The sequence below is a fragment of the Heloderma suspectum genome, chromosome 6, assembly GCF_057233095.1.
Source record: "Heloderma suspectum isolate Gila_16-S chromosome 6, 16-S_ref, whole genome shotgun sequence".
Taxonomy (NCBI): domain Eukaryota; kingdom Metazoa; phylum Chordata; class Lepidosauria; order Squamata; family Helodermatidae; genus Heloderma; species Heloderma suspectum.
Genome location: NC_139463.1, coordinates 68,682,893 through 68,704,823, shown reverse-complemented (window position 1 = coordinate 68,704,823; position 21,931 = coordinate 68,682,893). Strand labels below are relative to the sequence as shown.

At 43.7% G+C, this 21,931-nt stretch overlaps 1 protein-coding gene across 3 annotated transcripts in view; it reads right to left on the bottom strand.

The window, feature by feature from the left end:
* KPNB1 (karyopherin subunit beta 1) overlaps positions 1 to 21,931 on the bottom strand; it is a 43,638-nt gene that overhangs the window by 2,926 nt on the left and 18,781 nt on the right. For 2 of the 3 annotated variants that reach the window (XM_084804734.1, XM_084804735.1), the window contains 12 exons: positions 21,187 to 21,411; positions 19,370 to 19,561; positions 18,871 to 19,001; positions 13,624 to 13,771; positions 13,032 to 13,103; positions 12,188 to 12,332; positions 6,594 to 6,676; positions 3,457 to 3,564; positions 2,289 to 2,432; positions 2,096 to 2,201; positions 1,198 to 1,312; positions 64 to 225 (listed from right to left, as the gene is read on the bottom strand). In XM_084804734.1, the coding sequence (XP_084660860.1) occupies positions 64 to 225; positions 1,198 to 1,312; positions 2,096 to 2,201; positions 2,289 to 2,432; positions 3,457 to 3,564; positions 6,594 to 6,676; positions 12,188 to 12,332; positions 13,032 to 13,103; positions 13,624 to 13,771; positions 18,871 to 19,001; positions 19,370 to 19,561; positions 21,187 to 21,411 (1,631 nt within the window). Of the gene's footprint in view, positions 1 to 59; positions 226 to 1,197; positions 1,313 to 2,095; positions 2,202 to 2,288; positions 2,433 to 3,456; positions 3,565 to 6,593; positions 6,677 to 12,187; positions 12,333 to 13,031; positions 13,104 to 13,623; positions 13,772 to 18,870; positions 19,002 to 19,369; positions 19,562 to 21,186; positions 21,412 to 21,931 lie in introns of those variants that run through there. The other variant, XM_084804733.1, reaches the window with a different exon arrangement.

Here is a 21,931-nt window from a genome sequence, read left to right as displayed (position 1 = left end):
CTAATGCGAACTGTCTAAGAGCAACTCAGCTGTTTTGAGGAAGATAAATAGCAGCCTCCTTACCAAGCTTGATTCTTCAGTTTTCTCAGCTCTTTAGTGGCCCAGGTAGCAAGAGTTTTTGTTTTGTTCGTCTTTGACTTTCTTCCTTCAGTTAGCAGTTCATGTATCATGGGCCTAGCTTCTACCAACTTAAGGACATCTTTCCCAAATGCTGTGCACAAATCCCTATGGGAAAACGAGAGTACAGAGAGAAATCTTTTTTGTATGTGCCTATGCTCAGGAAGGTTCCTCCTAATCTCAAGGACCACTGTAGCATACTCTGTGTGGCATTTATAGGTTTCTGTCCCTCACAGAGTGGAAAGGCACAAGCAGACTGAACTGAGCCTGCTGCAGCTTCAAGGACTTCCAGTGAGTTTTCGGTTTCAATACAAAAAGTGCTGGCTTTGACTGTGTAAGGATCTTCATAGCATCTGGGACCTGCATTTCAATACCTCTGCCTGTAAGAACTCACCCCTCCCTGACTGAAGCTCTGTAAGGATGGTCCAGCATCTCAGGACAGCTGTGAGCAGGGCCCTTTCTGCTGTAGTCCCAGGACTGTGGAAGGAGCTCTCCATAGAAGTATGGCCATGTACATTTAAGAAGGGAAAAGCTCATCTCTAAATGTTTTTGGAAACTTGGGATGCTCCTGCTGGACATTATTAGTGCCCTTTCTACTGAGGGTTCATGGGCTATTTTGATGGTTTAGCGCTGCTGTTTTTGGCCATTGTTTAAGACACTTTTTAAATTCTTATTCTACTGTGAGCTGCCCCAAGTGTAGATAAGAGGCAGGAAAACACTGTGAATCACAGCATCATCCCTCCAACAATGAAGTACCACAAAGAGGAACTGTTTTTGGATTAGTCAGCAGATGCCTAAAGTCTGCCTTTGCAAAAGAAGTTCAAACAGAGCAGCTTTGGTTGTCTTATGACATTCAATGGACTACTCAGGTTGCTCAACATCAATTCCAAGTTTAAATATGTTCTTAAACTCCTCATACAAACTCTGGTTTCAAAAGTTTAACGGGGACGGGGGAAATCCATGATTAAACACCTCATCTGGCCTTTATGGGAGGTGTGATTCACAGAAGGCCTGAGTGTCACTGTGGTACTTCTAAACTACCCGCACCTCCCCAAGCATGAAGAAGTCTTTAGGAGTTACCCTATCAGCCCAGCTGCACAAGCTACGACCCCATCAGTATGATCTTCATCTGCAGCAATATGGTCAATGAAAGACAAGATGAATTCTACTCTGGGCTGGACCAGCATCACATCCGCTGAAAAGGAAGCACGATTTAGTTTTATCGGTTGGCTGCATAGCCATTTTCTGCCTACCAATATTAAAATCCCTAAATTCTGTATTACTGTAGTTAAACATTCCTTTTAGAGGCCTTTCCCACGATATTTATTTATTGCACTTCTATACCACCCAATAGCCTAAGCTGTCTGGGCAGTTCACAATAGGCAGCCTATGGTCCAGGTGAGGCCTACAAAGCTTCTATCCTCTTCCCCTTGCCATTCCCCCACACCTCCCTTGTGGCTGCTGGCTCTCTGAAACTCATTACTATGTTATGCATACTGATATTATGCCTGCAATGTTAAAGGCCACCACACACATGGCACCCATGGGTATCCAAGGTAAACATTTACTAGCTTTCCTTCTCTTGAGAAATGCATGTGTGTAAATGTATCAAAGCCAAAGCAGCCAGTGATCCCTGAGCAGAGCAAACAGGAACGACTGGCGATTGACCCAGGCAAACAGATTACAGGGCAAGACAGCCTCCGCTCCGCTTCACTATGAAACAATGCGAAGGACTTCATAGTGACCCTGGAAGGCAGCCCTTAACAACAGAGGTGGTGAGAAACTGGCTCCAAGGCCATCTGGTGACTGACCCCAGACCGGGGATCGTAGGTCACTTAAGCTTAGCTCTACCTTAAACAGCCAAACATTTCCCACATCCTACGGAGGGCCTTTATCCCCACTCTGACGAAAGGCAGCATCCAACTTGGTAGGAATTGAAGGTCAGAGCTGAGTGATTTGGGGAACTTGAAAGACTCACGATGCACATTTTCTTGATCTCCTTTCAGTCCCTGGATGATGCCTGTATATGCTTCCAGACAGCCTTCTCGCAATTCATTCAGGTAGTCCACCATGTCAAAGTCAGACTAAGGCCAAACACAAATAGAAATCAGTCTGGGATTGTTACACCAGCACGATATGTCTACACAACAGCCCGGATTTCTAGGCCTTACCTTATCAACCTGGGCTTGAGAAGCTTGCTGTAGAGTATTCAGTACAACCTCTAAGTATTTCTTAAATTCTCCTCCAACTGCTAGAGCGATGTCTCCAAAAACCGAGAGAATCTGGGGCTTCACAGACCGATGCACATTTTCATTCTGTAAAGACAAATAGCTTTTCAGAGCATGTGATTAACCATTAGCAATTCCAGTACAAGTCTGAAAACTTGGACATCTTCAGTCCTATCATACCCTCCCCTCAAAGTGCTCAGGAGTTATCCCTTTTTATCATAACAACCTTGTAAGGCTCTTCAGTCCTACGGATGTTCACTCAGAACAAGTCCTAACAATTCAACAGGATTCAGTCCCCAGTAAGTGTGTATCGGATCGCAGTCCTAGGCTGCAAGATAGAGATGGGCCTAAGGCCATCCAATGAGCTTCACGGCTGAGCAGGATTTGAACCCATCTCCCCCAAGTCCATCACTATCCACAACATCATGCTGGGATTAGTTTTTTTTATTTGCCGCTCCCCAAGGACTAACTAGCTCAAGCCACCTGGTGCTTGATAGGTAAGGATGCAAAATTCTTTTACAGGCTGTCAGATGTTGCATTTTTAATCCAGCCTGGCAGGTTATTTTTCCATTTACCAAGCAAGCTGCACATAACCTTAGGGAGAAGTGAAAAGGTCCAGCAATTCCTCTTAATGAAAGTACAAGTTTTATCCTTGCCTCTTGCTATTTGCCTTCCCAGTTTTGGCACTCTAAGAACAATGCTCCCAGTGACTGCAGTACTATCCATTACTGGATAACAAGCTTACTTAAAAAAAAACCCAACCTGTTGTGACTTTCGACCCGCATAAAATCTATCAGCCTATTTCTAATGAAAACTACAATGGCGAAGGGGAGGGTAGAGTAAAACGCCATGTACACATTGAGAACTTTCAAAGGGAACTTTCACAAGGTAAGAGCTTCTTGCCTTGATGAAGTATATCTCCTGTTTACACTCCTTACCCCCTTCCTTAGCCAAAAACCTAGCCATCATACCAACTTAATGGTTACCCTGGTGGGTCTTCCAATGTATTAAGGGCTTTTTCAAAGTTCCATGTGGAACTTTCCTTCTCTCGTTTCTAGCTCATCTCTGCCAGCTACCTTGTTCAGACAGTTCATTCTGAAAGAGCACTCACCCCCAAGTTTTCTAAGAGCAGCTGCATAACCTCATCACAAAAAGGCAGGATGTTGGGTTGCAGAGCCCGGCACAAGTCACCCACTAGGCCCACTGCAGCCAAACAGACCTGTGGAGAGAAATGCAATAAGTTATACACCCACCCAAGTCATGAGTCACTTTTCACCCTCCCCTCTCCCCTGCCAGCGCTGATCATTTCATCTGTGCCCTATTAAAACGCTAAATAAAGCCAGCAATGGCTCAATTGTGACAGGCTTAGAAGAGTCATAGCTTTTGTTAACCATTTAACGATTAACAGACCAGTCTGCTGGCTAGAAACAATGCTTGGGAATTGGCTTCCCAATGGTCTGCTACAAGGGTGCACAACCTGTGGTCTGCATGCCCAGACTAGCATGCCTGCTAACTCAAATAGCAGGCATGAGAGGCCTGATCCAGACTGGGATCCCAGCATGGGGCAAAAAGATAAAGCCTCCCTAACTCCTACACCAGGGAACCAATCTGGATTAGACCGCCAGTGGGGAGGAAACGAAGTACCTCCCTCTGAAGTCAGCATTGGAGCAGAGAACGAGGGGGCAGGGCTGAGGGCGAGAGGTCGGGTGGGAATTCTCCAAGGGTGACATCTGGTCCACAGAGGTTCCCCATCCCTTTGCTACAGCAAGTATCGACAGCCAGGAGTTTTCCAATTTCCTCTCCTTTCAGAAGCTCAGGCCCTGCCTAGCCCACATTTCCAGGACTTAGGAAGTGGATATTCCCACACTGTGCACAGTGCTCTCTGGTCATCCAGCCACATCTAGTTAGGTCTCTCTACATTCCAATATAGTCTTTATTTATTTATTATTTATTATTAAATTTATTAATCGCCCATCTGGCTGGTCACCCAACCACTCTGGGCGATGTACAGCATACAATAAAACAGTTTAAAACAATAAAATTCTACAATAAAAACATTTTCTAAAATACCCTAACCCACCCCAAATGCCTGCCTGAACAACCACATTTTTAATGCACAACGGAAGCTCATTAAAGAGGGGGCATGACGGAGTTCCCTAGGGAGGGAGTTCCACAGAGTGGGATCGTCCACAGAAAAGGCCCTCTCCCTCGTCCCCACCAGTCTAGCTGTCCTGGCTGATGGGACAGAGAGAAGGCCATCCGAGGCTGATCTTGTTGAGCGGCCTGTCTGGTGCTGCTGAAGGCGCTCCTTAAGATAGGCTGGGCCGGAACCATATAGGGTTTTAAAGGTCAAAACCAACACCTTGAATTTGGCCAGGAAAACAACTGGTAACCAGTGCAACTCCTTCAGCACTGGAGTGATGTGATCTCGCCGGCAGCTGCCTTTAATCAGGCGAGCTGCCGCGTTCTGTACCAGCTGCAGCTTCTGAACCGTCTTCAAGGGTAACCCCACGTAGAGTGCATTACAGTAGTCTAAACGAGAGGAGACCAGGGCATGTACTACCGATGGGAGAAGATGGGAGCAGATGGTCGGGAAGGAAGGGGCGCAGCCGCCGTATCAGATGGAGTTGATACAGCGCCGTCCGGCTCACAGCTGACACCTGAGCCTCCATGGAGAGCTGGGAGTCCAAAATGACCCCCAGGCTGCGGACCTGGTCTTTCAAGGGTAGCCGTACCCCATTCAACACCAGGTCAACATCCCCCAGCCTCCTCTTGTCTCCCACCAAAAGTACCTCGGTCTTGTCAGGGTTCAGCTTCAGCCTATTCCTCCCCATCCAGCCACTCCCCGTCTCCAGACATTTGGACAGGCATTCTATGGCCAACCTTGGTGAAGATCTGAACGAGAGGCAGAGCTGCGTATCATCCGCATATTGATGACACCGCACCCCAAACCTCCTGATGATAGCCCCCATAAGTGAGTGACCACGTGTCCGAAATCTCCTCTCCCAGTGCTACCCTCTGGTACCTGCCAGAGAGGAAGGACCGGAACCACTGTAATACGGTGTCTCCAATGCCCAACCCCTCCAGGCGGTCCAGGAGGATACCGTGGTCAACGGTATCAAAGAGGTCGAGGAGAACAAGGAAGGAGCATTCACCCTTATCCAGAGCCCTCCTCATATCATCTACCAAGGCGACCAAGGCCGTTTCTGTCCCATGCCCAAGCCTGAAGCCCGACTGAAATGGGTCTAGATAATCAGTTTCTTCCAAGTGTGCCTTCAACTGCACTGCCACCACCTGCTCAATCACCTTGCCCCAAAATGGCAGATTTGAGACTAGGCGGAAGTTGTTCAGAACTTGGGGATCCAAGGAGGGCTTCTTTAAGAGCGGTCTTATCACTGCCTCCTTGAGGGCTGATGGCATCACTCCCTCCTCAAGGGAGGCATTCACCACCGCCCTGATCCCCTCACCCAGTCTCTCTCTGCAGCCCATAATGAGCCAAGATGGGCAAGGATCAAGTAAGCAGGTGGTCGGCCTTACAGATGAAAGCACCTTGTCCACTTCATCAGGAGGAAGAAGCTGGAACCGATCTCACAAAACCGGTTTACCACAGGCCGCCTCTTGCTCACTAACTGGATCCACAGCGTGCAGAGTAACACACCTAATCTGATCAATTTTATCTGCAAAGTGCCTTGCCAAGGCCTCACAGGAGGCCTTAGAATGCTCCAGTGGTTCTGGAGCCACAGGACTGACCAGGCTCCGGACCACTTGGAACAGCCTCCTGGGACAGCACTCTGCAGACGCGATGGAGGCAGCATAATATTCCTTTTTTGCTGCCTTCACCGCCACGTGATAGGCTGAAGATACAGCTCTAGCCCGTGTCTGATCGTCTTTGGAGCGAGACTTCCGCCACCGGTGCTCTAGTCTGATTCAAAACGCAGTATCTCTGTATAGCTTTTCATTTGGATAAACACTAAGGGAGCTTTCAGAGATGTATTACAATTGTGTAGCTGAAATTTACATTCAAATCTACAATATCAGATTCTCAGAAGACCTCCATATTGAAAACAGATCCAGGAACTCTTCCATTACTGAACAGGCATTTCCAATGTATAAACAAATATGTCCTATGCACTGTTCCTAGGCTTATTATAATATTGATTCCATGCTTATTTAAGAACTTCCCCCCTCCTACGAGGATTCCAACTACCAAAACAAAAGTGTTGTATGAGACCAGGAAGACAACCTTACCTGGTATTCAGCATAGTTCTTCAATCCAATGCTCAGGAAAGGTTTGAAGGCATCCATGTACTTGAGAAATTCTCCTCCCAACACTGTGCAGAATGGAAGGGGGAAGAAACAGGGATCAGACATATAATACGAAAAGCCTGAAGTCCATAGCCTAGAATCTTGCCAGACGTAAGTAAGACTGTAGCAACATATAGGCTGGGTTCCACACAAAAAATCTCTCTTCATTAAGCAGGCAGCAAATTTAATTTTTGCTGCTCAATTTTATAGAGAATTGAGACTTGCAGAAAAATACATTAAGGAATACGATAAAATTGGCTCTTGTGGAGGCAAGCAGACTTCTCATTTGTGCAAAAAAGTGGAGCAACTATGCTGCTCTCATACCAAATGGTAGCATACCAGTCCCTCATATGTTTCCAATCGGAAGAACTACGTTAAAGCAGTTAGCCCTAAGATAAGGCAAATAGTGCATCCATGGTTACCTATATGGCATATCTACTGTTACAAAGGCTGTTATAATCTGTTGGCCTAGCCTCAACAGAACTCAACACCCCACCCTCATTTTACAGTTGGGGATCCAAGGCTGAGAAGAGACCTTCCAAGGCCAAGCTGAGGCTTCTTGTAGATGTCAAGCCACTGCCCAATTTTCTAAACATTGTTAGGAAACTGGGAGCATCCCACAGGCTCATGTGCTTCTCTTCCTGCCCACAGGCAATTCCCCCATTTCTTTGCATTTCAGGGCTAATTATGTTTAGTGTTACATTGGTATGGTATTTTTGTGGACCATAACTAGCAGCAAGCCACAGATCACAATCCCGGTCAGTGAAAATGGTGGTACAGACCTCAATACGAATCACAGCTAACTTCAAAACTGAAGGGTGGGGGGGGCAGGCCTGTGTTATGTTACACCTGCTTTGAGCTGAGTGAGATTTGAACCCCGGTATTCTACATGCAGAAGCAACACCTGACTCAACTAACTGTCTAATTTCTGATTTCCCAGTTTCTTGTTCAAAGTGAGCTTTCAGCAGCCATCTCTGAAAGGAAAACAAGCAGTCTATGTTGCCAGCTATCGCAACAATATTCTTTAAAAAAAACACACAACTTCCAACTGTGGTATGACAGTACGCACATGCCACACAAAGAGACAGTCAAATGTTGCAGCCTAAACTTCAGGATAATTTTTTGGCTACTGTGTGGTTATTATGAGCTTCAAAAACGGGAGGGGAGACCTCAGTGCAATCAAGCACTCAATATGCAACAAATCAAGCAGCAGGAAGCCACCGAATGTATAGAAACTAGTGTGGTGGCCAATGCCCTCTTCTGAATCAAATTCCTTGTTCATTCCCAAGCAGCCTCAAAGCCATTCCCACATTACGTAACTAGCTTAGGGAGCAATCCTATGCATGTTTAGACAGAAAAAGTCCTATAACTCACAGCATTCCCCAGCCAGCTGCATAGAAACTGCATTTGCTTTGGAGTGCAGATGGAAGTTTCAGTATTGCTTAATGCACACACAAAAAATCATGTCAAGTAGAAGTCTAGGCTGAACTATTATATTTTTCCTGACATACTTACTAGATGCAACAGAGAATTTTATTTTTTTAAGCCGGCAGCCTCAAGTGATACAAACCCAAGAAATGTTTTATCGCTGGATTCAGTTGCATCCATAAACTGGGCTTTATTGTGTGTAGCTGAGGGTCTAACTATACGTAATGTGCAAGCCAAGCATGCATAAGGTAACCTTGATGCTATTTAAAAAAAACCCAACCCAACAGCTTCAGGCAGTGGGAATTTTGAGTGGGGAAGCAGAAAGGAGCTGCTGAACTCTCCCTAGCTTCAGCTTCTCCACCTCACTCTTTCCCTGGCTGCAGCTCTCCCCCCTGCAAGCTACTTTCCTTTATGCATGGTTCAAAGAGGCATGTATGCCCTTGTTTTGAAACCCTGAGAGGTAAACAGTTTGGGGAGAGATTTGGCAAAGATAAGCTGCAGGCAGTGAGAGTGGTTAAGATCCCTGTCCCCCAAGATTCACAAACAAAATGCTTCCCTGTTGAAATTCTTGCCACCCAAAGCTGCTTTACTTTTTAAAATATCGCCTGGACTTGCAAGAGAGAGAGAGAGAGAGAGAGAGAGAGAGAGAGAGAGAGAGAGACACAGACACATGAGCATCAGCTCCTAAGAAAACACTTTTAACATTCTGGCCTGATGTTGCTATTGTTCAAAGGGTAACATTGAGGCACCACCTCACTGACAGGGCAAATTGACAAATTTTTATGAAGCTGTTCCTACCAAAGTATCATCCCATAGTCAAAGCATCCACTCAAACATAGTTTGGAAACTGGTATCATTTAGGCTACACTATAAGCCATAGCTACTTTTTCACACTTGCAATGCCTATTTCATTTCGTTTAAGAAGTTGTTCTTTGGGACTATCGCTTGGGTTCTGGGAAGAAACTACTACTGAATTTCTTTATATGTGCACATTTATGTGCCCCAAGTGGGCTGGATCCAGATGAGACTAACTGATTTCAATGGGCACTGACTAACCAAAGTCCCATAGACTTGAACAGGTCTCTTTACATATGACTAGAGATGTGAAGGCACAGGAAAAAACTGGAAAAACATTTCCCCCAAAAGAATGGAAAAATTGAACAGCTTTGGATTATGAAAGATTTTTTTAGAATTTAAGATAAGTTTTTTATATATTGTTACCCAGCCTTTACTCCCTGCAAAGGATTTCTAAGAACTATGTAATAAGATCTTTACAAAATGACTAGGGATGTAAAATGTCTGGAAATAATGAAGCCATGGGGGAAATTTTTTTTAATCCTTTCTGTAAGTCTCCCAGCATAGTTATTGCTTCTACTCCTTACTAAAATTGACCTAAGTATCTTTTTTACTGAGAGACATTTAGGGATGCTTCAAGTCATGCTCAGTTTCCCAACATGTGAGCAGAGTCGCCATATCATAATATGGAAGAAAATACGCATTCGTGACAGTTTGGGTTTTGCTCTAAAAAGTCCTGTGTTTCTGGGCTTGTTTTAGTTAGATGCTGTAGCAGTTGATGAATGCAGTTCTAATCTAAAAACCACATGTGAAAAAAACACTGTAGGCTGTCCTGCCACTGTCACCAGATGATATCGAACAGCATGTGAGTTATCCCACCTATGTTTCTTTTAATAAATAAATAAATAAATAATGTTGAGGCTTGGGTCTATAGAATTCATTGCCAGAGTTTTTAATAAAGTTATCAATTAGGCCTCACCACTAATTGAACAGTGCCTCGGCTATAAAACCTTTTAACTGCTACTAGAATAAACCCTCTCTATCTAAAAGAAACTCAGTACTTTGGTTCCTACTGTGTAGGCATGGGATTGACACCACCACTAGAGACAGCCTTTCAAAATCAACAAAAAAAAAAGGGGTTCATTAATGGAATTTATTTTCAGTAGTGAATAGAATGTCACTCTTCACATAATAGGATGAAATTGCTTAAAGGTTCTTAAATTAAATTTGATTGCTTACCATTCCTAAACCCTACAAACAGGAAGAGGCTTAGAAATTTCCCTAAACTTCCTTATGAATAGGAACAGATGCTGTATACCAGTCTTCCTCTGCCTCCAGTTCTTCCTGCTTCTTCTGGCTTCTAGGATGATTTAGATGTTTCAGGGACTACTTGAAGTTCCCTCTGGTCAGACATAAAATAGGAACCTAAAATATATTCCTCCCAACAGCTTGAACTGTATAACCTTAAACGTGTTGTTGGTCTTTAGATCAGATGATGGTGGTATAATCAACTTGCATCTGGAGCCCCCTTCAAATAATGAAGCAACTGCAGTCAAGAGAATTGAGGAAGGGGGCAGCACTTCAACTGAAACTGTCTCCATGTTCTCCCACAGCCACGCAACTGTGTTCAACAGGGATCTCATGCTGTGTCCTATAAATATGAGACAATAATGCTGTCCTGCTGGCATAGGGGCGTCCACAAGTATACTGGAAAGTCTTGCTGCAATCCTCAATATGTTGCTTTACATCCCATATGGTGCCATAGGAATTGCTACATTTATCACATTTATGCTTCTTTTTGGCATGCATTTTCATAAAATGCTGCCTTACAAGGGAAAATTGTGAAAAAGGCCTTCCTGGCCCTCTAGGACAACCTTCAATAGGACAGCAGTAGTATTTCTGTGGTGTTTAAGTCTTTCCTTATTGCAAAATTTATTTTTCCATCCTGCTGCACACAGTGAGCCTTGCTGAGGTGTATGCTCAGCCGGGCACCGTGCACAGGGTGTTGCTCCAGATGGCCCGTGAGAGCTCTGTCACAGAGGGCTTCACCAGGTCACACGGGCTGGCCAGGCACTCGTGGACACTGCAGGGCGCTGAGAGGGGCAGGAGTCCAAGCCCCAAGCCTAGGCTGGTGTGGCCAGCGAGCTCCTGTGTCGCCACTGCCGTCACCATGTTGTGCTCAGCTGTTGCCAAACCAACAAAAAGAAAAGGAAACTGGCTGCCTCTAAAATATATTATGTATAACTTGGTTTGCTCATAAAATGATTAAGTTTGGAATACCAAATTTAAAACTATAGTTTATTCGGACAATTAGAAGAGTACTGAGTTTACTTTTAAACGTTTTTAAATGTAATGATAATTTTATGTGCAAACCAAGTGATACATGATATAACCTGAGGAACATAAACACTGCTTTATGTTCCTAAAGCAGCTTCCTCAACCTGGCGCTCTACAATGTCCAGCATTCCTGACCATTGCCTGAGGCTGATGGGAGCTGAAGTCCAAAATATTTGGAGGACATGAGGTTGGGGAAGGCTGTCCTAAAGCAATAAAGTGAACTGTAAAGACTGCTAAAAAACAAGTATTGCTTATTTTTCAATTTTCCCACAATTTCCGTTTTTTCCCATGGCTTTGAAATTTCTGGAAATTTTACATCTCTGTGTATGACTAAATCTGGATCCAACCCAGGGTTCACAACTGTTGAGAATTTCAATTTCAATCAACTGGCAATTTGTCTTTAAAGTAAACGAAATTCTGTTACGATTCTAAAATCAGTGTTTCGTTAAACATTTCACAATATCTGACTAGTCTACTGACCAAGCGATGTTTGACCAGTTAACGAACCATAAAAGTCAACTCAAAACCAAAAAGGGGAAAGATGATTATTCTTTCAACCAACTTGGTCTGAGAGTATACAGGCTGTACAGTCAGATCCTGTGCACATCCACACCCTCACACTCTTTCCTAAGCACTATGTACGCTTCCTATGCAAATACTTCCTGCTCTTAAGCAAGATGGAATTCCCTTCTTGCTTATTCTAGATCACCAAACCATTATCGTTTGATGACCAAGACAGCAATCCAACGCATTCAAATGCCTCCAGTTTCCTGATGCAGCCACCTGTTGTTCTCTCATAGCCCATCCACCCTTCATCCCAAGAGCCTTTTCTATCCTAAACTTAGAAAGAACCATCAAACATAAAACTGCAGCATTAAATTAGCATTTGGAGTGTCAGGAGGCAATGGAATGCATCCACACACTTTACAAAGTGAAGAACCATTCCTTCAAAGGACGTCCTGTATAGAAGTACTGACCTTCTACTAGGGTGCTGACAGCCATGAGGGCATCCTCTTGGACACCTCCTGATCCTGCTGTGCTCTGGAACATCCTCAGGAGAGATGCCATCACCACATCTGAGATTTGCAAAGCATCCTGGTGCTGCACTTTACGAAGGACATTCTGAGATTTTGAGAGTAAAGGGGAATAATGAGAAGGCGGCTTGTGCCTCAGAGCACCTTTTTTCCTTTTAGTCAGCCCCCGCTTCCCACCCGACACCCAGACACCCCTGCACAGCCATGAAATCTGCAGCTGAAACTGATCTACAAATAAGCCTGTAATGATGGGGATCTGTTACTCAGTCGACAGTTTTCAGACTGACAATTTAGCCTTCCCCCAATGTAGAAGCTTCTCTCTGAGGAACTGATTTTAGAGTGGAAGGGGGCTGTGGCTGGTTTAATATTGGACCTCATAATACCATTCAATAGAAAGAATAATAATTTGCCAACTTGGTTGTCCAAGTGAGTGGGCTGGAATAATATTTGTAAGTTTATTACCTCTTAGGCCCCACCACCCTTCCTTTGAGTCCCCGTCAATTCATGGATGACCTGATTTTTGGACAAGGGTCCCAAGCACCCAACTTACTGCTCATGATCTTAACTGTGACACTTGTGTTGTATAAGTTCCTTAAGATTCTTCTAGGCATCAGCCTTTTTCACAAGTTTGAAAGGAAAAAAAAATCCATATTCAAGCCAAAGAAGTATTCCCTGGCCTCTTGTGAACAAGTCCAATTCAAATCCGTTTCCCCTTGAACACTCCTCACGCTCAGCACTTTTAGTATGTCCTCCCAGTGCAAACAGTTGTTAAAGAACAAGTATTTACCTGTAAAGTGGCACACAGCAATGACTGAAGATCGTTGAACTGGATTCTGTCAGATGTGCTCTGGATATGGGACTGGAAAGATGATATTCTTTAGCATTCAAAAGGAGGTTTAAAATGTTTAAAAACCATAATCCCCATCTAAGTCATGATTAGAAATAGCAGAGTGTATTGGTAGTTCTACAGCTAGAACGAACTCTGGCACCAAATCCCTCATTTACAATTGTACATGTGAATAGAGCAAACCAAAGTTTACATGGCCATCTTCCAGAGGGCTACGGGTGAAGTTGGTGGTTAGAAGCAGCTAAACACATTTAAATGGGGCACAATAGTGACAACTGCGATAACTGTATCATGGTCACATATGTGCACTTGATAAATCTCAGAATAGGCAATGAATGAAGGTAACAAACCTCTATCTTAGTACTTAGCAATTCCTCCCCATTGTCCCCCACCCCCTTTAGGTGAATCTGGCAAGAAATTGTGGAAAGCATAAAAGAATAAACAAATGTTGTGTGTGGGAGGGGAGGATTATGTACTACACCACTGGGCACCCATATCTCCAACATGAACACATTTTTGCCATTCAGCCAACCTCCATCTGCAGCACTTGTTGCAGTCGTTCCATAATGACTAAAGTTGTCTTCTGGACAGCAGGGTAACAGTCCTTGGCGCTGTTTTTCACAATCTCCATTAGAGCTTCATATGCAGCACTCCTCAGGTTATTCTGGTGTCCATCAGGCCTGAAGCAAAAAAAAGGAAAGACATTTTAGAAGTTTCTTAGAAAACAGCTACAATTAAATTGCAGCCATCATAGTTTATTTTAACCCCTTTGTAGTGTCTGTTCACCCCTCTACCATGACAGTGAGATATGAGGGTAACAATATCCGTAAGAACAGTTCAAACAGACACCAGATGGGACACGATCCTGGATTTAATCCTGTGGCATCCAAAACCTAATGCAAGGTGTTAAGTGATGTTGGACCGACTGGAAATAGTGACCACAGTGCTATCAAACAATGTAAGTGGGAAATTGCCAAGTCCAACATAGTCACATTTGACTTCAAAAGAAAATTTTCAAAAAAGGGGGCTGGTAAAAAGGAAGTTGCACTTGGTGGTTACTTAAAACCACAGAAGCTCAGGGAGAATGTAGGTGAGGAAAAGTACCACTAAGACCAAGATGTCACCAGCGTGGTTAACAAGCAGTGTCAAGGAAGCTATTAAGAGAAAAGGCAACTTGTTTCAGAAAATGGAAGTCTTGCCCAAATGTGAACAAAAAGGGAAACTTGCACAAAAGAAATCAAAGGAGACAAAGGATGCAAAAAAGGATTCTGAAGATCACTTATAACATTAACAATAAAATATTCTTTAAATACATCAAGAGCAGGAAACTGATAGGGATGTGGTTGGGCCACTGGATGTCAAGGGAGTTAGAGTACTAATGGAGGTTAAGAAGATTGCAGAGAAGCTGAAGGAATTCTTCATTCTGTCTTCACTGTAGAAAATACCCATGCCTGAATAGACATTTTCAGGGAGCCTGAGGAACTGAGAAGCAAATAGTGGTGACAAAAAAAATTAAGTTCTAGATCTTATTGACAAATTACAAATACACAAATCACGAATGCTATCCATCTGAGAGTGATTGAAGAACTCAAATGTGAAATTGCTGATCTTCTAATAAAAATATGTAGTATGTCACTTAAGATTGGGCTCTGTACTGGACTGGAAAACTGGGCAACTGTTTTAAAGAGGAGATTATCTCAGGGGCTTCCAGGATATTACATGCAGGTTAGCCCAATGTCTGTTCCACATAAATTTGTGGAAAGCTTCATTGAAAGGAAAAATCATGAAGTATGTAGAAGATCAAGTCTTGAAGAAGTATCAACATGGCTTCTGCAAATGGAACCTACAGTTCTTTGAAAGAGAGTCAACAAGCATGTGAATAAGGATGATCCAGCAGACATTGTTTACTTGGACATTCAAAGAGTTTTCGATGGTGTCCCTCACCAAAGTCTCCTGAGCTAAGTTAGCAGTCATGCGCTAAGAGGGGAAGTCCTCTTATGGATCAGTAACTGATTAAAGATCTATAGCGTAATCACATTTGGAATACTGTGTACAGTTCTGGATCAACTTCTCTATGAGGAAAGATTGCACTGTTTGGTGCTTTTTAGCTTAGAAAAAAGGCAAGTAAGGGGGAACTTGATAGAGGTGTATAAAATTATGCATGGTGCGGAAAAAGTGGAAAGAAGGATTTCTCCCTCTCATAATATTAGAACATGAGGCCATCTCTCAAATCTAAATGAGAGATTTAAAAGGACAGACAAAAGGAAGTAATTCACACAGCAAACTACAAAAATCGCTTTCACAAGACGTAGTGATGGTTGCCTACATGGATGGCTTTAAAAGGCAATTAGACAAATTCATGGAGGCTAAGGCCATCAATGGCTACTAGTCATAATGACTATATATTACTTCTAGTATTAGAGGTAGTATGCCGCTGAATACCAGTTGCTAGGGGACATGACAGGGAAGGTGCTATTGCACTCATGTCCTGGTTGTGAGCTTCCCATAGGTTTGTCTCTGTGGGAACAGAATGCTGGACTAGAATTCTGGTCTGATCTTGCAGGGCTTTTATGTTCTTAAAGGGTGAGAAAAGCCAAGAAGTTGAGATTAGAACTCTCACAGTACATGGGTTATCAAGGCCATAATGCACCATTAAAATGTTTCAAGCAGTTATCTTCACATTTTTGTTCATTGTTTATGTATAAAGCTTTCTTCTGCCAGTAACCTAGTCATAATAGTTTATTTATAACCCACCTTTGGATCAGATGATCTCCAAGGTGGCTTCACACACATTAACACAATACAAAAATACTCTACATAGCACCCTTAGTTCTTCTCACATGGCAGGAGACCATAATGTCCTTTCCTTTGCTTTGGTAGTCCCAGGTCAACTGCTAGTTGAACCAGTGTTTTTTGTCAGGGTAAGGGTAAAACGCGATGACTGCAGCTGTTCGTTCCCTGGCCAGTGGCCAATCTTTCCCTTGCCACAGTCTTTTTTTCAGGAAGGGTTTGCAACTTCCCAATGGCCCAGGTTCCACTAACAAGCAGCAGAGGTCCAAGTGCCCTTCTCCTCACTTCTGAAATCCCAGGGCAACTACTGGTTCGAAACACAGTTCTCAATGGAAGTAGCGATAATCTAGTCTGCCAATTCTTTTTAAAATTGTAAAGCATGTTAATTGGTTCATTCAGAAATAAGATGAAGGCCCACAGGCTCAGTTGGGATAGCTGGGTGCGCAGCTGGCATGCAAAATTGAAAAACATGGACACAAGCAACACATATTTAACACAGTCACACACACTCACAGGTAGAGTGCCCCCCCATCCCGTTTTGGCTGAGCCAGAACAGCTTCTTGCCTATAGTTGTTTTGGAATGTATTAGTCAACAATCAAAGTATTGGTTTGTGCACAAAGAGTATTGTTCTGGTTTTCCCAAAATTCTTGCCAGCGTTTATCCCATTTTCAAACAGTTTAGGTTTGAAGATGGGATAACGTTACTAAACAAGATCCCAGTATTCCCATTCAAGTTGCCATACTGGCAGCTTAGCCTAATTGCTTTTAATACCAATTTATCTAGGACCCCAACCAGAAAGCATAATACTCTTCTAGACCATGAGGAGCCTCCAATGGGGAAGGAGGACAATGCAACGGATGCAAACTGCAGCTGAACAAGTTAAAGGCCAGCAATGGACTATGGAAATAAAGGTCCAGATTGCAAAGAGTTCTGCAGTAAATAGATTGCTTCCAGTGGAAGCATTCTTGCTACAGTTTGGTGCTATGGATAAATGCTGCACTCATGTGGCTTTAGAACTTAGCTGTCTGTAAAAGCTGCAGCAGAGCTGTTATATTTACCATTATTGGATAGTGTACATGTTATAATTGCTAGCACTGTTCAGAGGGTATCTCAGCTTGTGGAAGCTGGATAAATGGCAGGTTCCAAAAAAATGTCCTGGTCTAGGGTAGAGGTTGTGATATTGCAAAAACAAAGTTATTTAGCAGTAGAATTAAAACATTCTTACAACTGAAAGTAGGTGAGAAGTGGGAATCAAAGATCTTCACATGTTCTCCCCATTAGGACATGAACACACTGTCCCAAGAGAGTTGGTCAGGCAGGTTAACAAGGCCAGGCAGAGTTGCACATGACATTTGCTCAGTGGTCATTCAAATGATTCTTCATGGAGGGAGAAACATGCTCTACTGGCCAGAGTAATTTCCTGATAGATTTGGTCCAGTTTCCTCAGGGTCAATGGTATTGTACATCATAGAACCATAATCCAGTTTATAACAGACTACACCGTAGATTCAACAACACAGACATGACATTCAAGGAATAAGACCAAGAAGGAAATGACCCTATGTTCCTCAACAGAACGTCACAGCAATGGGCTGATGACTAGATCAGAACAAGATCTAGTATTTCAAAAATGTTATTTTGATGGCAGCCCATCAAAGATGAGAAAACATGAACTTGATGTGCCTGATCTTGCCTGATCTCGGAAGCTAAACATGGTTAGTACTCGGATGGGAGACCGCCTGGGAATTAGGCTTCCTGCAGTGAGCAGGGGATTGGACTCAATGGTCTTGTAGGCCCCTTCCAACCCTATGATTCTATGTCTATGTCTCTGCCAGACACACTTAGAAGGTCAGGAGCAGATCATGCTTCACTTGGGGGCAGTTGCTACTTCATGGAAAATAATCCAGTTGGGCAATTAGAATTTGGACATGCAAGAAGATCTCCCCAGTGACATTTACAATAGCTGGCAACTTCATTAGCTTTGCACTGAGACAAAATGCGATTGAGAAAGTCTGAAAGGTGATGAGCATCTCAAACACCTTTCAGACTAATACATGGCTGGAGAACCTGTGGCTCTCCAAATGTTGGTGGATTGTAACTCCGATCACTACTGATCATTAACCACGCTTGCTGGAGCTTCTGGGTGATGGGGTTCAGCAACATCTGGAGCTCACCCAGCTTCCCAGCTAATGGCACTGGTAATACCAGATATATAATGGCTTCAAAAGTCGCTCTGGCAATGGACATGGCAGGCTACTGCCCAGGCCTTTTATGAGAACACCTAGTTAGCCTGAAAAAGCTAACGGAAAATGTGCCAAGCGTGCTTCAATTCCTGCTGTCCTAAATCACAGGCTGTACTCAATAGAGGGGCTTACAAACAAGTTCATATTGATGGCGAGAATACAGATTGCTCCAAGCACCACACATAGAGTAAATATTTCACCAAGGCACTGATTTCCCCACACTCAAACTGTGGTCCCCAAAGTGGTAGAAAAAGCTAAAGAAATGCTTTTCTGTCAGAAGGTGTTTAAATTCTGCAGGCTGCATTAAGTAATGCAAGTTAAGTAAACCTGCATAATTAGGCATAATTCTGCACATTTTACTATTTTACATGATCTATGCTGCCTCTGCTAGTCATGAGTAAGAGCTTGACACGGCACCACTGGAACTCTTATTTAGCCACTCTTCGGGCTTCTGAGATTTTCAGTAGACACTGTTCGCACACCCGTGAGCGCATCTTTGCAACAATATGAACTAGGATTTTTTAAAAATACATGCTGATATTCTTGGGAAGCTGCATTTTGTGGCTTTTCTCCACTCCTGCTGAATCCCAACACAAGTGGAGCCCAGTCTCTAATGAAGTTAGTGGTATGCTGCCTTACCCCTAATGAAGTCTAAACCTCACAACAGGAGTATCCTTTAGAGAAGCTCACTCACTATAAGAAGGCAACAGCTCAGGGTCTACTAGAGAGGGGATGGCTTAGTTACCTGTCTGTCGTCTCTAAGAGTTTCTGAACTATTAGTTCAAATGACGAGGATAAGCAGTATGTTGCAGGCTCCTCCTGATCATCAGCCACATCAGCAGCTTCATAAGCAGCTTCTGCCAAACTAGAGAAAGCCTGAAAGACAGCAGAAGTCAGCGTAGAAGGAACTCATTTCAGGAAAACTTGTCCTGTTAATATGCAATCATTTTCAGCTTGAACCATCAACTCCCTAGTGTTGAAGTCCAAGCCTGACTCCTCTGACCTCTCCATAACTTCTCTGATCCCCTCCCCACTATTACATAAACTGAATTACAACACTGTCACCACAAACATTTTGCATCTTTGTGCTGACTACATCACTCCCTGATATTTCACCAGTAACACCACCACCACCTGCCCCCCCAGCTTAGGAACAGGAGGCATATGGACTGAAACACTAGCCACATTTTTTTTGTTGAACCCAACCAGTCAAGTCTCACTCCAGAAAAAGGATCAAGTCTTACCCAGCATACATTGGAGGCCACTCTTGGCTCTGCACTCAAGCCTTCAATTAGACATTGCAACAGTGGAGCAAGGTAAATATCGTTTATAGCCGCTTCAGGGAGCAGCTCACAGATCCGACCCACAGTCCACGCAGTTGTGTCTCTGACCACTACACTGGGGTCCTTCATTAACTCTATTAGGGTAGGCATAGCCTAAGAGAAAAGCAAGCAATTAAGAAGTTAAACAATGCACTAAATAGGTTTACATCCTACCTTTTAGAAACCTTTCAAGGTGGCTTACAAAATTTTTAAAAAAACACTACAGTTGGCCTGCTGGCCCAAGGGGGCTCTGTTAGATTCCCAGGTCCACTGTATGGGGAGGTGTATTCCTAACTCACACGTCCCTACAAACCATATGGAAAATGGGTTCAATGTGCTGACCGTGCAGCAGTTAAAGTATTGGACTAGGCTCAGAAAACAAGTTCAACTCCCTACTCAGCCACGGAAGCTTACTGGATGACCTTGGGGAAATTTATATAAGGACATTCCTATATGCCCCCCGCCCTTCCATAGTAAAAATAGCACTCAAGGTGGCTTACATCATTTAAAAACACATACAAATATTTCATAACATTAAACAGCAGGAGATAAAAGCCAACTAAGATACTGGGATCAGCCATTAGGAACCGACTTAAAGCTAGTCTGAACTTTAAAAGTCTAAACTAGATGACAAAAGACAGGAAGTAGGGGAAGCAGCCAAACAGGCCATCAGAAAAGGGGCAGCCAGTTTGGGTGTGACCACGGAGAAGAGTTTATGCAACGGACAGAACAAGGGAAGACACAGGCCCTTAGGCAGCTTGGACTCACTCCATTTAAAGGTAACCACCAACACCTTGAAATGTGCATGGAAATGAATTGCTAGCCAGTGCAGCTTTCATAAAATGGGTGTGATGTGCCAATCCCTCTCTCAGCCTAACTCATAGGGTTGCTGTGACGGTGGGGGAGAAGGACCATGTATGCTGACCTTAGCTCCTTGGAGGAAGAGCAAAATATAAAACTAGAAACAAAAAACTCAAGTACACAGAGGACAGGCTAAGTGGTTTACAATAAATGGAGAACTAATATATTTGAGGTGGTCTGGGAACAACCTGTTGAACTGCATGAACAGCATGATACTGTACAACATCTCAAGCAGCTGCTCTACCTCCATGTCTCTCTACCCTGCCTAGAATTTTCTTTCTTCCCCATTCCCTTTTCTTAGACTTACCTCTTCGTACCATCTGAAATGATGTAATCAGGTCTCATTTTTCTTGTGTAAAGCTCTTAAAATTGTAAGATATAACCCTATCAATCAAGCCTCTGACCAGTGGCAGAGGCCAAGATATTCCCCTCCTCGCTTCTGCAACTGACTAGTCTTGGTGTTCTTTTCTGGGAGGTGCAATATCCCAGTGGCTCTTGTCCCTCTTCAGTCCCAGGGTAAGAAATGAACTTTACAAATTGGAAGGCTTTAGACTTTCTACCAAAAACAAAAGACAACACATACACTATATTCTATCGCTGTGCCAGCCCATGCATGAGTCTTGATCTCAGGAATGGCTAGACAAAAAGTGCCCAAAACATTTAAAGTGAAGCAGCACCATTCTAAAGGTCTGCACCTAACATGACCACAAATGCATACAAGGACTCCCAAATCTCCTACTTGCCAGGGTGTAATAAAGGATTTCTGCTCAAAAGGAAACACTCAACTGAATACACTAGCAAGGCCATACCTACAAAATGGATGCCATCATGGCTCTGAGGATCCAGCGGAAATACATATAAACACTAGAGTATCTCACCTGAATGACAAGGGGTTTGAGCTGGTTGGGCTCTGGTCCTTCCAAAATGCATCCAAATGCCATGACAGCTGCGTCTCGATATCGCCAGTCAGGGTTCTTTATGTTGTCTTTGATAAAGGGTAGAACATGAGGGACAATGTCATCTTCACAACAGGTTGCCAGAAGCATGAGGCAGACCCCGGCAGCTTTGCAGGGGTTCCAGTCATCGTCGTCATCATTCTCATCCTAAGTGGGGTGAAGAGGGAGAGGGACAGCACCCAAGTAAATCTCTCTCTAGGCAAATTACCCCCTTTTTAAAAACACAATCAGGATCCTTTTATTCTGCTGCCATGGAAATACAGCTACTCTGCTGAACTATACATTTTAGAACCATCTCAAGCAATAGTCAGGACTGATAATCCAAGCCCCCAAAGACTACCTCACAGCTCAAGTAAAACATGTGGGAAGGCCATGACTCAGTGGTAAAGCACATGCTGTGCATGCAGAAGATCTCAAGTTCAGTCTCTGGCATCTCCAGGTAGGGCTGGAAAAATTCCTGCCTGAAACCCTGGAGAGCCACTGCCAGTCAGTGTTGACAATACTGGGCCAGATGGACCAATCACCTAACTCACTATAAGGCAGCTTCCTGTGCTCCACATGAATGGAGCTTTGTATTCACTACTTGTCCAGTATAAGTGGGTGAATTATTTTTTAAGCTTGGAGCACTCTCTTGCGGTAGCTGCTATACAGAACAAAAGTGATGTTT